Here is a 17,107-nt window from a genome sequence, read left to right on the forward strand (position 1 = left end):
AAGCATTATCTTCCATTGCCTTAAACCACTTCTGGGTGCCCAGCCCATCACTGAAACGTGAACTCATTCCGTGCCAGTTTATTCCCTTATCGCCACAGAAATTGAAGGGCAAGGGAATAAATGAATGAGAGTCTTCCACCCCTACAGGTATTTGGTCAGGCTCCACCTACAGGCATTTACCATTAACCCATCAAGGGTAGATCCCCGAAGGACAGAGAATCAGGGAGCAGAAATCTCCAAGCATTTCTAGGGAATTTGTGAACTAACAAAATACCGCACGTGAAATGTCTGCAGTGTCTGAGCCCGTAACCTGCACTGGTGTCGAGGGCATCGTGGACAGAGATGCAGAGGAGGGATGCCCTTCTCCATCCATTTCTGTTTTCTTATATCTGCAGCAGGGGAAGGACTTCCTGGGTGTGAAAGAACAGTTAAAGGTAACAGAGCAAAGTCAATCACAAGGGAAACTGAACACAAATGCATTTTTCCTCAGTGAATGACACAGCGTTCATGACGTGTCCTTCTCAAGGCAAGGACTGAGGACACAGCAGTGACAAAAAAAGACAGAACTCCTGGCCTACTGCGGGACTGCATTTTAGCGCCTGGGGGTCTTTTTAACCTTCCAGGTGGCCCACTGGCCCCCATTCTCAGCGGGGTCTTCCTTTCCAAAGCCCACTCCCCACCTCCCAAAGTTCTAAGTCACTCTGAAAATAGAAAAGGTTTTCTTGGTGATAATTTTCTCACCTCCACGCCACCCCCTTCCCCCCGAAACCTGCAGCCTGCGGCCCATCAGTGACCCAGCCCCAGGCAAGGGAAGGCCCGCCCCCCAGGAGTGCCTGGCTGGTCCTTCCCCACCAGGATGCTGGGATGGGGGGAGGACAGCTTGCTGCCGCGGGCAGAGGGGGTCTACTTCCCTGGCGGGGACTCTGCAGTAGGGGAAAGGCAAGGAGAGCAACCACACATCGGTGCACCTCTCTCACCAGGCCAGGCTTGAGCAGCCTGGAGCAGAGCCGAGGGGAGGGGCAGGACTCTCTCGGGTCGCTGAAAATTCACCCAAGGACCCCTCCAAGTCCCCAGCGGCGGAAATGCAGCTGCTGTAATTCACCCCGAGAAAGGAGCCGTGCCAAAAACCTATCTGGCACAGGAGTCCCGCCTCACGGGCGTCATTTTACAGGCGGAGGAGGGAGGAATGCAGCCCCGGGGTCACATAGTCACATGTGAGTGGCAACCGGGCCGGGGAGCGCGATCCTCTTCTCTCTTCTCTGAACAAAATCCCCGTCAACACGCCCAGCTCACTAGCACTTCCCAGACTAACCCGAGGGCCCTGAGCACGGCTGCGGGGCCTGGAAGGCGATCCCAAGATAGGCGGGGCTGCGGATGGGGAAGGAGGCGGGGAGGGAACCGCCCGCCAGGTGAGTGCTGGTGCAAAGCAGAGGCGCTGGGCTGCTTGGGGGCAGCGGTGTGGCGGCCGGGTGGCCGGGCCTGCAGGGCTGCTCACGTAGGTGTCTCTAAGATGGAACTCTCCCCGTGCCACCCAGGCCGTGGAGTGTGTCAGCGGCCAACCTGGCCCACACCTCAACCTGCCGGCCTATCTCCCGCAAAAAACAGGCCTTCGTTCGCCTGCCCCCAGAGGTCATACCAGGACAGCACTCACTCTGAATGGCTTTTACCCTGGCTCTTTACCTGGCGGCTTTCTTGTCCCGGCCCACTGCCCGCTCTAGGTCCTGGGGACCACAAACTCCCCGGCCCCGAGCTGAGCCCTCTGGGTCGGCTGGCTCCGGAAGAAAGCTATTCCCCGCCCGCTCCCCACTCGCGCAGGCACGCAAGAAAGTCAGTCTGAACTCTGCAAACGAGAGCTTTTCCTCCAACACCAAAAACAACAGAGCCCTCGATGGGCTCGTCATTTTTCGGGCCCCATGCTGAATGCCTTTAAAACTGCCTGAATGAAGATAAGACAGGGCTGTGTACGTTTTCTGCACAAATGGTGGAAAGTAATAAAATAAACATCGGGGGCGGGGGTCCCGCCTACTCGCATCTCCGTAGCTGTTTGCAACAAAGGCCGGAAAAGGACGAAACCTCGGCGTGGAAGGGCAGCGGGTTAGAAATGCGCCCTCGCGGGGGCGGGCGCCCCTCCCAGGAGCACCACGCCACCTGGGCGTAAGACCCCGACGTCCCGCCGCGGAGAGATGGCCCTGTCCCCCCACGGTCAGTCGCCGGTGCCACAGAAACCACAGCGAACGTCCCGGAGGAGGACTGCGCCCGCCCTCGCCCTCCGGAACCGCCCTCCCGGGGGTGGGAGCCGCGCAAGCAGAACCGCACAGCGCGGGCGAAGGGGACCCGCCGCTCCTCGCAGGGGCCACCAGCCACGTAAAAGAAGAGGCAGAGGAAGACAAAAGAAAATCTGAGGCCAACATGGGAGCGAGTCAAGGTCATCTCAGAAAGCGTAACCAATTTCAAGTCCACTAGTTTATTCACTAAAGAAGGAAACAAGACAGAGACGGTCCTCAAAGTGAAGTCCCAAGAAGGACACACCATGCGGCTCCGGTGATCGGTCACTGCAGAGTGTGTCCTGAGCGTTCTCCGCTGTGCGTCCCCCGCCCCCGGCCGCGACGAGAGCGGTTGGCACTAGGAAGCAGCATCGTTTTAACCCCCAGAGAAGCCAACACACCGCGTGTAGCTGAGGGAGGCCGCGGGCCCCAACCCCGCCAGGTGCCCCTACAGGTGCCCCCCGGCCGTGCCCACTTGCCCAAATCGCTTCCGTGAGCTCCAGGGCGCAGGGGCCCCTCCCAGGCGGGCGGACTCGCGGACACGCACACTCGCGCGCGCACGCGCGCACCACTGCCGCGCGCGCGCTTCCCATTGGCGGGAGGCGGAGGGCGGGGCCGAGCGGACCCAAAACAAACAACCTGCTGCCGCGCCGCCGCGTGGCCCCCGCCTGGTGCGCGCCTGCTCCGGAGCTGCGGCCACCTGGGCCACCTCGCTCCCCACCCCTCTCGGTTTGCGCCCAGGCCCCGCCCCTGCGGGGCGCCGCGGGGTTATATTGGGCCGGGCCGAAGGTGGAGGCGAGACGGAGCTGCGGCTGGCCGGCGTGGAGATGCTGCTCCGGAGACCGGGGGCGGAAAGGCGGTTGCGGGCGCCACGGCCTCGGGGACTCTGCTCCGTGGGCGCTAGAGCCTGAAGGCCGGACCCTCCCTCCCGGCGTGGGTGGCACGCACAGCAGCCGGCACCGTCTCGACCCGCGAGGACGCCTGCCCGGGACCGGGGACTTGCAGAGAAGAAACCCCGTCTCGGGAACGGAAAGCAGATGTGCACGCTTCCTCCTCCAACAGGAACTCCAAGCCCCGCGCGCTCGGGCACCCGAGGCTGGAACCGCGGCCCTACACGCCTCCCCCGAAGTCTCCACTCCTCGAACTGAAGGCAACAGGCTCCCCCCACAACTGCTTCCTCTCCGCCCCTCTCGGTTCACCCAATAAGCAAAACCCCTCCAAAGAAAAATTCCAGTGGAAGGGGACTGCTGTCCGGAAAGCGACTGTCTCTCCAAGAGGAAGGTGAGCTCCGGGAGAGAGAGGCCAGGACCCCGGCCCAGGATCGCCACCCCGCCCCCGGCGCCCGCTGCCCAGGACCAAGCAGAGGAAAAGGGTACGCGCCGGGCGGGGACGGGCGCGGGCATGAAGCTGGAGGTGTTCGGGCCCCGCGAGGGCCTCCGGGACAAGCCGGGGAGTGACCTGGAGGGGGCGGGCGGCCGCGACGCGCCGTCTCCGCTGTCGGCCGCGGGCGACGACTCCCTGGGTTCGGACGGGGACTGCGCGGCCAACAGCCCGGCGGCGGGCGGCGGCGCCGTGGCGCTGGCGGGCGGCGGCGAGCGGAGCGCGGGCGGAGGGCCGGGCGCGGCGGCGGCGGCGGCGGGGGGCGCGGGCGGCGGCGCGGGCGCGCGCGGCAAGCCGTACACGCGGCGGCCCAAGCCCCCGTACTCGTACATCGCGCTCATCGCCATGGCCATCCGCGACTCGGCTGGCGGGCGCCTGACGCTGGCTGAGATCAACGAGTACCTCATGGGCAAGTTCCCGTTCTTCCGCGGCAGCTACACCGGCTGGCGCAACTCCGTGCGTCACAACCTCTCGCTCAACGACTGCTTCGTCAAGGTGCTGCGCGACCCTTCGCGGCCCTGGGGCAAGGACAACTACTGGATGCTTAACCCCAGCAGCGAGTACACCTTCGCCGACGGGGTCTTCCGCCGCCGCCGCAAGCGCCTCAGCCACCGGGCGACGGCCCCGGGCCCCGGGCCGCCGGACGCCGCGCCTCCGCCGCCCGCGCCCGCCGCCCCGGCGCCGGCCACGCCCCGCGCGCGCTCGCCCGCTCGGCCCGAGGGGCGTGCCAGTCCGGCGGGCAGGTTCTCCGGCCCCTTCGCCATCGACAGCATCCTCAGCAAGCCCTTCCGCAGCCGCCGCTCCGGGGACGCGGGCCCCGGGACGCGCCCGCCGTGGGGCGCGGCGCCCTGCCCGCTGCCGCCCGCCTATCCCGCGCTGCTTCCGGGCGCGCCCGCCGCGGCCCTGCTGCCACTCGGGGCGTTCGGCGCGGCCGAGCCGCCGCGGCTGGGCGCGCGCGGAGCCGAGGCGCCGCCCCTCCTGCTCGCGCCCCTGGCGGCCCCGGCCCCGGCCCCCGCCAAGCCGCTCCGGGGCCCGGCCGCCTGCGCGCACCTGTACTGCCCCGTGCGGCTGCCCGACGCCCTGCACGTGGCCTCGGCCCGCCCGCCGGGCCCGCACCTGCCCGGCCCGCCCGAGACGCTCCTGGCCTGAGCGCGACGGAGCCGGCCGGGAACGCGGGCTCGGGAAGGGTGGGGGTGAGCTTTCCACCCAGAGAACGGAGACCGTCAAAGAAAACATCTCCACCAAACGTGCCTTAGAGCTAACGCCTTCCGACGCCAGTGTCCGACGCGGTCCCGGACATTTCTCTTCGTCCTTTATAACTAACGTCACAGCGGAGCAAAGCAGCGCTTCACAACGGTCTCGTTTCTTGACCAAGCCTGTCCCTGCCCCCTCCACGGAGACTTCTCCCTTCCTAGTGTCCAGGCTCCGCCTTGTTCCTCCTGTTTTCGTTGCACCGTCCAGTGGTTTGTCCCTTAAAAAGCAAAACGAAAACAAAAAAGCACGTCAGGGAACCATTCCATGGGATACATGATACGACTACTGCGGGGGTAGCGGCCCCGCTCCTTGCAAGCGTGTGGCTTCTACAGGTGTGGCTGAGGGCGGGAGCGGCCAGAGGAGTTCCAGCCATGCCTCTGCTCTTGACCCACGTCTCACTGTGCCAAAAATGAAAAATATATATATTGTTGGGATTTGTAGTTAAATTATTTATATATTTTTGAAACCCAAATTGAAAATGTTGCAGGCAACGGTTACGGCTTTATTCGCGGTTGGGTTCTCTCATAACTGTGGTCTCCTTGGGCCAAACGGTTTCTTCCAAGGACAAGTTAACATTGTGCATGTGGGGTGCCAGGACCACTGCCACGTGAAAGCAAGTGTGATTTTTATTTTTAATATTATTTTATTTGTGTCTGTGTACATGTTCATGTATGAATGTTATGAAAGCCAGGCATAGTGCTTATTTTTTAATAAAACTCACAATCGACTTCGGCATTTTGTGGTGATGGGTTGGAGGTGGAGAGCTTTTTACACCCTACCCGCCGCCCCCCACCTCCAAATGGGTTCGGGTTTGACTCTTAAGAAACTCCCTGTGGAGTACCAAATATTTTCCTGAATAATTCAGTGAAGGTAGAGGCTGCAGGTTTCCTTACCTGACAAATTGCTGTACAATTCTCCGGGGTGGAACGTGCATCAGTGGGATTTCTTAAACATCAAACCAGTAACCTCTCTAAGAATTCACTTAATAGTTACTAGAGCAAGATAAGGTGTGGGCCCCTCTTCCCCAAGAATCCTTTAGTAGACAAGTTCAGCTATTAACAGCCTTAGCATCGAGCAGACATTGTCAGGTACAGTGGTTCTTCTGATCATCTGCTCAAAAAGCTGGAAACCATCTTGGCAAGGGACTTGTTAACACACTGAAGACTTCTTCAGGGCAGTTTTAAGAGCAATTCGAAAGTCTGTTTTTTTGTCAAAACAAAACCACCTTTTTAGGCATGCCCAGTCCACCCGGGTGTGAACCCATCAGTAGTAATTTGTCACTCTCTCCTTTTGTAGGAGGATAAGGTTTGTAGAGGTGGGGCTGCCAGGCCTATTTCAGTTGTGATCTGAGGAGAGAGGCCACCTCCGATGGGGCAGAGATGATTACCCATATTAAAAACGAAAGGTTTCCATCAGCAGAAGTACCAGAAAGCAGTGTGCACATCGGTTTCTCAAATTCAAAGGCAATAGAGCGCTAACAATTCATGGATTGCAGTCTTCGAAAAGTAATACAAAGACGGAAAAAGTCAGAGGCTGTAAGTGCCGGCCCCATTGTTGTTCCTGCCTCCGGGCAGATGTCGTCTTATCCAAGACAAGAGGATGATTTGGGGTCTACGTATGGTGAAGTGGGGAAAGAAAGTGGAGTTCATTTCAGGATGCTGTGTTTTGGCAGGAATGGGAGGGGAAAAAAGCCCATCCCTAAGTCTAGTTAACAAGAAACAAGTCTTGACCGATCTGGTTATATCTAGTAGTCATGAAGAGGGATAATAACAGGGTTGAATTATGACAAAAAGCACCCATTTAAGCAGAGATTTGCACCCACACGACCAATAATTAGAAAATAAAACTGAAGCGGGGGGCCGGGGGGAGCGGAGCGGTGGTCCAGGCTCAGCGGGTTGAAATGGCGGGGATCCATTCGCTGAGTTCTTTGCGCTCCTGACGCCACACCCAACGCCTGGGGAGCCCCCGCCCCCATCACTGACTCCCGCGGACTGACCCTCCCCTCCGACTCTGCCCCCTCCAGAGGCCAGTTGCCGCCTACCTCCACGTCGGGTTTGTAACCCCACTGGTTTCATTTCTAAATCGACACACCGGGAAAGTTCTGCAAATGGACAGAAACAGCAACGTAAAAAAGGATGTTTTCTCAATCACAGTTCTTCTCCCTTCCCCTCAGAGGGCCTTCCTTCCTAATGAACACTCCGGACTTTAGGTGAGTGAGGGGTCCCCTTCGCCGTGTCACCAGGGACCACCAGGTTTTTTAGAGAAAGGCCAGGGTCACGGGACCTTTGCGCCCCGGTCCGGCGCCACGACCACTGCCGAGCTCCAGCTCCCACGACCGAGCGGTCATCATTCGCGGTGGGCCCAGGCGGGAGGCGACGGAGGGTCGGGGTCCCGCCGCTGCTCCGCAGCCCCAGCCCTGGGAGCTTCGGCCTCCTTGCGGCAGGTCCCCTGAGAGACCCGGCCGAGGTCCACCCTTCCTGCATCCGCCCAGAAAATCCGGTTCCTCCTCCGAGCTCTGGTGGGCAAAGGGCAGGGCCTGCCCCTCTCCCAGCGCCTGCCCATTCCCCTCCCCCTTCCCCGCCCAGGGCCCTCCCCCGGCCCCAGCCCATCCCCTCCCCCTTCCCCGCCCAGGACCCTCCCCCGGCCCCAGCCCACCCCACCCCCTCCCCTCTCCTCCAGCCCATCCCCTTCCCCCAGCCCACCCCATCCCCTAACCTGCCTCACCCCTCTCCCCAGCCTCCAGACCCAGGGGCCAAGGCCCACCTGTGCAAACACCAGGCTGCCGCGGGCAGCTGACCCTAGGCCGAGTAGGGGGCTCGGGACCGCGGGGTGAGGGCGGGTCTGTTTGGTTTGGGCAACGCCCTTTGATACCTGGGAGTCTGGGCCGTCGGCCAGGGTGCCCTGGGTCAGTTTTCAAAGAGCCCCCCAGCCCCCGGGTGCTTTGCAGTCCCCTTTCCTGACCCTCGATCCCCGGAAGGCGGTGGCCTGAGAGAGAAACGCACGCACACGCCCCTTCCTGGAGCCTCGGCCTGCAGGGCCCAGACATGCCCCAGTGCCCGGCCAGGCCCCAAGCGACCAGGAGCCGGTCTGCGGCCTTTGGGGGCTGAGAACCTGAGCAGCAAACCGCGTCCTGAGAGGGAGGAGTCGTCTCCCAAATACGGGAAGCAGGGCCCTGGCCCTGGCGGTGGTCCCGGCCCTGCCACCCCTGCAGGGACTTGGCCACCCCTGGAGACGGCCACTCCAGGCCCTGGGCTCCCGGCTCACAGCCTCACGCGGGCTCCCTCCAGCTTCTCGGTCCCACGTGGAGTGTGCAGAAAAGAAGAGAAACAGAGAGAGTCTCCCCCTGGCAGGGGAGAACGGTCTTATGGTGCTGGGGGGTGCTCTGCAGGCCGGCGGCGGGCAGCAGCCTAAGGAGAGTCCTCAGGCCACCCTGTCCCACTGCCACACAGAGTCACAGACGTGGCTTTCCTTTCTCGGGGAATGGTGTTCACACACAAGTACACAGATGACTCATTGACTCGGATAGACCCTAATGTTACAGACGAGGAAACGGGGTCCAGCGAGTAGCTGAAACACTCCTTCCTGACAGACCCAACTGGAAACCAAGATCCAACTCCAATTCAGAATTCTCTCCACCATAACACAATTATCCACGTAATTCAGACCAAAACATACTGTGGCCCGAACTTAGTTGAACTCTTCAGGTGATCGTCTCGGTTCACTTTTACTAAACGGTAGGCAAGCTTCCCAAACTGGAAAATGGTTGCCTTCGTTACTGAGAGCTGTGCCCTCACCTCACACAACTGTCCCCTCCTCGGCCTGGGAGGCCAGGCGCGGGGGTCATGGACCCTCAAGCGTCAGTTAAGCGGTGCTCCTGGCGCCCTTTGTCACTCTGCAGAGCGCCAGCCCCATCCCTACGAGGGGGGCAGCCAGGATTCTGTGCTGAGAGGGTCTCAGGGCCCCTCCACGGGCCCTGGTCTCTGGTGCCACAAGCGGTGGGCACTCTCCCCACACACCTTTCCTACTTTCCCCAAACAACAAAAACGGCCCCTTCCCCACTCTGGAAAGAAGGAACTTCTTACAATAACCGGCCTTGCAATTTTACCTTCTAAAGAAAATGCCAGCGCAGTGGACTCACATGGCTCACAACTTTCCCAGGTGGTAAGGGGCTTCGTTGGCATCACACATATAAAGGTATCTCTCCTCTGTTTTACTGTCTTTTTAATTCTTTACATCATAATAGCTAAGCTTTGCCTGGGTTATAGAAATTAGACCCCAGAGAGTCCAGTAAATATTTCCCGCTTTCTAAAACCACCATAGTTCTCTCTTAAGTAACAGACTTTATAGTTCTCTAATGAAACCATTAAATTTTGTCATGCTTTAACAACATAATTTGTTAATTCTTAATGCTGTCAACAAATGGCCCTAATAAGCATCTTCTAATTTCGTGATCAGAACCATAGAACTGTAACTGCCCCCGATTCCAGGCCCTCTTTCAAATTCGCAGAGGCTCCGACGTCACACGGTGCTGGTGCGTGGACCTCTCTGCTCGGCGTTCAGACGGATGGGCGACTAGGAGCAAATGCTGTTCCTGTCATTCGCCAGCTCACACACAGGCCTTACACCCTCCTTCCTGGTGAACTACAGCCCAACATAAATATTAACATAATACCACACTTCCCTTACCACTCCTGGACCCTCTTTGCCGCTATTTTCAGGAAAAGTTTAACTTAGAAGATTTGCCATAACTGATCCTTTCTGTCACATCTGTTTGGAGCCCAAAATAACCTATGTATTCAACAGCCTTGACGTGGATTTGTTGTTTCTGATCACCAAGTTCTAACTGTCAAGGGAAAAGGTGGAAAAGTTTGGCAACCTGTGGCTGGCTAGGCTCACTGCAGTTAGATATCTGGTAACGCTCAAAACCACAGAAGTGGTCCAGTCAAGGGAGAGCTCAGAGTGGGAACTCGAAGACAAGCCGGAACTCTGGCCAGGTCTCTGGAAGCTGGGCGACCTTAGGGGAGGGGCCCCCCGCCAGCCTCAGCGGGACAAGAGGATTGGGCCAGCACCTCTCTCAGCGCATGGGACGTCACAGATGTCATGCTGACAGGTGCTTCTCCTTTCCCTTAAACTCAATCAACTTGGGAGCAAATGTGTGTTTCAGGGACAAGCTTCCTTAGAGCATTATTCAACATAATTAAAGTTCTCATAGACACAGCAAAACATATTGGAGACCACCAGGGCTCAGCAGACATATATAGCTTGTCATTCTAGTGCATGATAACATGTAGCTCCAATAAACATTTGCCCCAGTGTGTTCTCAACAACTTAAATTTTGCCCAGAATCCCAGCTTTCAGAATTAGGTGTAAAACACCAACATGCTTATTTCACAGACAGGAAACGAAGGCTTCGAGAGGCTGGGCTATTTTCCTGAGGTTTCGCGATAAGCAAGGCATCCAGGGCGGGTTCCCGCTCCAGCGACAGCTCCAGGCCCGTGCTCAGACCCCGGGATGAGGGGATCAGACCAGCCCTTCGTTTGTTTATTGAGGAACAAAGTCCAAATATGCCAGCGGCGCTTCTCTGGGTAGCAGAGTCGATGCAACCCGAACACGCACTAGCACCCAGGACTCGGGGCTGGAAGCGGACGTGTGTCTGTGTGTGCACACGTGGAGCACGGAGATACTAATACTAAATACTGAAATCAGGTCAATGTGGGCCGTCAGAAGGAGGGCAAACTTGGAAACTAGAGAAAAGTCCTGGAAATACCAAGTCCTACAGTAACAGGTATTATTTAATAAAGTGAACTGCAGACACATCCTCAGGCCCGGGGTAAGCGGAGTGACAAGGGCCACATGACGCCTGCAGGGACCAGCCCTCTTTCATGGGGAGCAAACATCTGTTCTGCCCCCTGAGTTCCTGAGGCCCTGCTCACACGGTGGGCTGCTCTGCGGGTCCTGGCCTGGGGCCGGACAGCGGCCTCTCTCCCCAGGGCTCTGGACCTGGGGCAGCGGGACTCAAGCTCAAACGGTGGGGGGCTGACTTGTCCCTGGGACCCCAGGGAAGAGGTCCGCCAGGCTCAGCTGTGGGAGCCCCGGCTCCTCTCCTTCTGGGGAAGATCCTCCCAAACGGCCCTGCTTCAGTCACACCTGTTCGTCCACGTTTCTGTCATCAGCGCCCTCAGCGCCACCCTGCGGGGTCAGCCCAGGCGCGATGCCAGCCAGGCCTTTGCTGTGTGAACTGCCTCCCCCTGCTGGCCCTCGGAGGACACCCACAGTGCCCACGGGAGGATGTGGGGACGAGGAAGCTGGGCTGCGGGCAGCGGGGGTCAGGCCGGCAGTGCAGGCAGCGGCTCTGTCCCCCGCCCCCCGGGGGACGACAGCAAGTACAGGGGGCCTCGCGCAAAGGAAGAAGCTTCCCTCCGGACGAGGCCACATGCGTGGAACTGAAACAGGCAAAAGGGACAGAAATCAGATCCTTGCCAGGGGCTGAGATGGGGGCTCTCAGGGGGACAAGGGGACTTGTGGGTGATGGAAACAGTCTTCATCTTGATGGCGAGAGTGGTTCCAGGACCGTATACGTTGACCCGAACTCAGGACTGTGCACCGAAATGCACGTGCTGCCGTTTGTAGATTAACTCCAATCAGCTGCATCTGACAGACACCCTCCTATGGAGAAGGAGCGCTCAGACACACTGCACTGCCCAAACCAGGGTGTTTCCCACTCCCCGCCGAGGCTGGAGGAAGTAAAGCTTTACTCACGGAAGTCTGGCTGTAACTGGAGGTCGGCAGGGGAGTATTTTCGAAGGAAAGGTAAGCGTCCCGATGCCTCTGAAATCATGCGCAGGGGTCAGCTGCCCCCTCCTCACTCTTGCCTGGCAGGCAGCCCCTGGCCCTGGCGCCCGTGGCGCTCCACACAGGAAGTGTCTCCGGACCACCCAACAAACCGGACCCCCCAGCATGCTCCATGTGTTCCTCCTACATTCAGAAGCACTGTTCCCTCTGGCTGACCAGTTGGCCGAGGACAGACCAAGGGACCGAGCACCCAAGAGGAAGAGAAGCAGCCTTGCTATGGTCCCACCTGACGCCCAGATTAGTTCCCAGAGCAGCTCTGCGGGCTGCTGCCGGTCTAGGGCCTGCATCAGGGTCCAGCACCCCTGCAAGGAAAGGTCACCAAAAGAGGGGCCCCAGATGGAGTCACCAGGACCAGGTGACACAGCCCCAGCCTGTCCACCACGCTCAGACCCAGCGGCAAAGAGATCCCTGATCCCTGACCCCGGGCTGCACCCTGGTTCTGTACCCACAAGTGTCGGGGTTCCGGGAAGTTGAGCAAACAGGACATCGTTGACCCCGACAGCAGTTACACAAGTCAGCGCTCTGAACCAGGATAATACGTTTATTAGCTGAACCCTTTTGACTAATAGCCTCTGGGGACATTTATAAACGCAACGAAAGGCCGCATCATCGCGTCGCGCAGAATGACGAGGCTCCTTCCGGATTCGGGCTGAAGCAAGTCCTCGGGCCGTGCAGTGCATCTGCCCGGATTCGGGAAAGGTGAGCGCTGGGCCCCCGTCCCCTCGTGCACCCTCCACCTCTGCTTCCTACAACGTCGGCAGGAGCTGTCTGCCAACTTGGATCCAGTAAAGACAAATCTGAGCCCAAATTTCTAGTTCGTAACCCGAGAATGACTTGTGACAGAAGAAAGGTGTCTGGTGGCCCCAGGCACCCCTTCAAGCCACGCCCTTCCGCCGTCAGAGGGCCTTGGGAACAGCTCGCCCAGTGGCGCTTTCTTGTCGAATCGCACGAGATTAAAACCAGCCCATTTTTTAGTCACAGTTGATTCCACAGCATCAGCCCACATCTGGGCCAGCAGTGGCTGCTTGCAGAGTGCTTCGCAAAGGGACCCACAGAGCCCTGCTGGGGACGTGTCCCCCACTCCCCTCTGCCCACCCTGTCCCCCTGCTGTCTCAAATGTCTCGAGTCACTCTGTCAAGTTATATAGTGGACACGGGGCATAAATTCTCCAAAAGGAGAAAAGAGAAAACAGGCACAGGGAGACCAAGGCAATCATGTTCCATCGCAAACACGACTCCTGTCCTCGTGCTGTAACTACAGGGCCTGTGTACAGGCTTGCTGGCCTCTGAGGACTGACCGTCCACATACAAACGCACCCGTCCACAGACCAACACCAACGGCAGAGTCTTCAGGAAACATTCCTGCTGCCAAGCTTAAGCTTTTGCCTGCCGTACGTCACTAGTGGAGACATTAGGTATGAAGGAAACACCTCTGGTGACCAGCAGTGAGTCCAGGGGACCGGCTGTGAGTCCAGGGGACCGGCAGAGAGTACAGTCCATACAGTGAAGACGTTCTGCTGCCCACAGGCCACGGGCAGCTTTCCCTCCTAGGGGTCCCTTTTCCTTTGTCCAAGGATGTGAGTCATACATTCAAATGCATTGTTCAAGTGCACTGGAATAGATCTGCTTTTGAATTCCTTCGACTCTGAGTATCCAAGTTAGGAAGCAAATGCAGGACTTAGCAAAGCCCACAGCCCACATTTAGCATCAGGTTCCGGGGAGACGGGAGTGACGGGGCACCGTGGGGCATGAGGACGCTGCCCGCCCCTCCAGCCTGGCTCTCGGTCCGGACGCTGCTCCCAGGCCCGGCTCCCTGACGCCTGCCTGCACGTCCCCTCCTGGCCCTTGTGGAGAATGAAGCTGTGTTGCTGGCGCTGAGCGCGCCCGTAGCAGGGGCAGGCTCTGGCCCTGAAGCAGAAGCTGCCTGAAGGATGCATACACGGGGTCACGTAACCACACACAGCTGCCCGCCAGACCCGGGGACAGAGCCATTCGGAGAGACCCCCTCCGCACACGTCCCACATATGCTGTCTGCTGCTGCCGCCCCAGCGCACTGGAGAATTGTGGACTCCTCCAGCAAAGCTCGCGTTGTCCTCCCGGATGGAGGCCCAGGCGGTACCCGATCTGGGCTCAGTGGGGACACCTCCCTGCTTGCGCCAGAAGGATGACAAGCCCGTGTCACTCCTTCTACTAAGAGAAATTCACTAAGACTCCGCACGTCCTCCCTGGGGAGGTGGACACTCCCGGGCAGCGGGGGAGTCTCTAAGATGCAGGACAAGAGGCCGGTGCGAGTGTGTAGTTGTTCCTCCTTTGATACAAATAAAGGGGTGCTATTCACGTCACAGTCATAATAATGCCATGTGTCAAGTACGACTTTTGCCCAATGGCACTAAAGTGTTTTGAGGAAAGTACTCTTTTCTAATGTGCTCAAAGGCGCCATCTGAGCATGGCCCTGAGTGCATGGGGCAGACTCTGTAGGTGACTGAGTTTGGCTCCCTGTAGGGCATCCCAGTGTCTGAGTGAGGGAAGGACAGGGGCTGGAGGTGTGATGGGGCACCGTGCAAACGTGGACAGTGTCTACCACCGAGGACATGACGACGTCATCCAGGGCAGTGTGTAGCGGGCTTCGGCGGAAATCAGTTGACAGAAATACACAAAAACAGAAAATTAAGGTTATGTCCAAAATGGGGGTGAGTGGTGTGAGCAGAGGGGAGGGTGGGGATCCAGGATGCGAGACACACGGGGGGCTCGAGCTGCAAGTGGGGGGGAGGACAGAGCGAATCACGAAGCCTGGAAGAGCCACGTTTGCGGGGCGCAGGGGCCAGGGAGCCACCGGCAGCAGGGCTGTCACGGATGGTGGGACTGATGGCTGCAGAGTGGCGCTGGGGGCCGTCACCTCGGGCGCCAGGCCCAGACGCGGGCCGTCGTGGTGGGTCCTGGTCCAGCCCTTCCTCAGCCGGAAGGCCTGCCCCCGGGGCTCCCTGTGGACCCTCTTGGTAGAGTTGGAACGCTGGCCAGGGTCAGGGGTGGGCGCTCTTTGGGCCCTTTGAGGAAAGACTTCCTCGGTAAATGGCAGAAGGGACGGAGGGGGAGAGTGTGATTGACCCTGATCCTTAAGGTGACGTGGGATTACCCTACCCCTGGAAAGGGTCCTGCCTCTCCCGGGGCCCTGTCTCATCTGCAGGGGAAGGGACAGTAAGAAATCACGGGAAGAACACAGAGCTTGGGGTCACGTGGTCCTGCAGGTCCCAACTCTGCATCGGGGGCTGTGTGATCTCAGTCAGCCGAGCCTCTGAACCTGCGTCCGTAGAGCGGGCATCACGGAACAGGTCCTGTAGGGCTCACGGGGCAGCGGGATGAAGTGAGAGCACACACTCGCATCTACGTGTGGAGCACGGAAGCACGAGTGGTGATCGGTACTAATAGTAGTGATACACCTTAGTCCTTAATGATGGCATCATATCCTCATCGATCACCTTATAATTATTATACAAATTACACAGTTTACCACAAGGCAGACGCTTGGTGGGGGTGGGGGAAGGGTTCTTCTGTACCTTTCAGCTAGATTGCCTGGAACTTGATTTACAGGATTATATGATTTATGTTGCAAATCAGAGTTTGTAGGTCTTTGCCAACAGGCATATCACGTCACTCGTGCCAAGAAACAGAAATCGCTGATGCTACTGACTGTGCAATTAACTTATCTGGTCTTTAAAGAAAAAATATCCCACCTACTTATGAGCTATGGGAGGAGCACTGAAAACCTGGGCCAGAATGTGACCTCTAGAACTTTCCATAAGGAGTTTCATCTGTTCAACCAGGAAAACTCACTGTGGAGATACTGTTAAAACGAGAGTAACGAATGAATTGGATACTCCTTCTCTCTTTCTTGAGCAGAGCTGAACCAACAAACGGTAAACAGAATTCATCCGCTCAGCTCTTCTTTCAGCCCAGTGGTTGTGTTTGTTGTTCCTGCTGTTTCAGTGAAAACGGGGCCTCTTAGCTCTGCGGCTTATGCACGTAAGTGATTCTGTCATTTTAAATTGGTGTTTTGCTCTTCGCACCAGAAGCCTGTTTTCCATTTTTCTCTCAATCTTCCTGTTGCATTTACTCCTGGAGGCCTCCTTCAAAATACAGCCCAGGGTCCCCCCCGACTGGGAAAAGGGCCGAATCTTTGATCCAAGAGGGGAAGGAGGCAAGTTCCTGCCTGGATCCTCCAAAAGCCTGTCTGAATCCTTTTATTTCCAAAGGAGCAGAAAGCCCTGCCCTGGCAGCGCATCAGTAGAGCCAATAGGCTGAGGAACAAGAGCCCAACAGAGCCTCCTCCAGCCGCATCCCTGTCTCACCGCACGCGCCAGCACACGGATCTGAAGTAGCAAAGACGCACGTGCGGAAGCAAACCCTTGGCAGTGCAAGAGGAGAGCAAGGAGAGGTTAAGTCTTCTCTGCGTAGGCAGGGCTCATGTGAGCCTAGTGGAAACCCTAAATGCTCTCCAGGAAAAGCAGATAAATTGTATCCTATAAATATTGCAAACTGCTGTGTGCTTAAATAATAGGCAAACGGCATGTATTTGTGACCTAGTTGACAAATAAAGGCTAATGATAAATAAAAGCTTTTCTAGATCAGTTTTTAAAACTACTAAAAACCTAATGGAAATGAACAGTAGTAAAGACCAGCACGTTTCCATCCAATAAAGGCAAATACTCCATAAGCACTCTTCATAATACAAATGCAAATTTAAGAAAATAATGACTTGCCCTTTTTTGCCTATTGGCAAAGACTTATAAGTTTGCCCTTTCCGACGGTGACGACCTCCCCACGAGAACATGCCTCTCGCAAAGGATCTCCTTCGTCCGTCTCCAGAAGAGAAGAGGAAACACAAGAAGAAGCGCCTGGTGCAGAGCCCCAGGTCCTACCTCAGGGCTGTGAAATGCCCAGATGCTGCAATCACCACCGTCTCTAGCCGTGCACAGACAGTAGTCTTGTGTGTTGGCTGCTCTACCGTCCTCTGCCAGCCTACAGGAGGAAAAGCAAGGCTTGCAGAGCGGTGCTCTTTCAGACGGAAGCAGCACTGAAAGCCCCTGGAATCAAGATGAATCGGAAACCATCCCAATAAACACATTTTGGATTAAAAAAAAAAAGCCATAAGTTTGATAGAATGTGAATTTGGTGAAGTTCTGAGGAAACTGGCTGTTCACACAACGTTAACGGGGCTGTAAATTGGTGCAAACTTTTTGCAGGGCAATTGGGCGACGCCCACTAAGATGTAAACTGCACATAACCTCTGACCCAGCGATTCCACTGCTAGGAACTTATCACAAGGGCACACTCTCTCGACTGTGCACAAGTGCACATGTA

At 57.6% G+C, this 17,107-nt stretch overlaps 2 protein-coding genes across 2 annotated transcripts; both read left to right on the forward strand.

Moving 5' to 3' along the window:
- The first annotated feature begins 2,613 nt into the window (after window positions 1-2,613).
- On the forward strand, window positions 2,614-5,978 carry FOXQ1 (forkhead box Q1). Its single transcript, XM_079935283.1, has one exon. It carries the CDS (start codon window positions 3,666-3,668, stop codon window positions 4,791-4,793), a length of 1,128 nt encoding a protein of 375 aa, XP_079791409.1. The 5' UTR covers window positions 2,614-3,665; the 3' UTR covers window positions 4,794-5,978.
- Window positions 5,979-16,514: 10,536 nt separating this feature from the next.
- On the forward strand, window positions 16,515-16,841 carry LOC307193213 (small ribosomal subunit protein eS27-like). The gene has a single exon (XM_079934854.1). The coding sequence runs from the start codon at window positions 16,576-16,578 to the stop codon at window positions 16,822-16,824; it is 249 nt and encodes an 82-aa protein (XP_079790980.1). The 5' UTR covers window positions 16,515-16,575; the 3' UTR covers window positions 16,825-16,841.
- Window positions 16,842-17,107: the final 266 nt, after the last annotated feature.

This window comes from Stenella coeruleoalba, assembly GCF_951394435.1.
Source record: "Stenella coeruleoalba genome assembly, chromosome: 10".
NCBI lineage: Eukaryota > Metazoa > Chordata > Mammalia > Artiodactyla > Delphinidae > Stenella > Stenella coeruleoalba.

Excerpts from the sequence above, each read along its gene's own strand:
- FOXQ1 (XM_079935283.1), top strand. The coding sequence starts at position 3,666 with ATGAAGCTGGAGGTGTTCGGGCCCCGCGAGGGCCTCCGGGACAAGCCG.
- LOC307193213 (XM_079934854.1), top strand. The coding sequence starts at position 16,576 with ATGCCTCTCGCAAAGGATCTCCTTCGTCCGTCTCCAGAAGAGAAGAGG.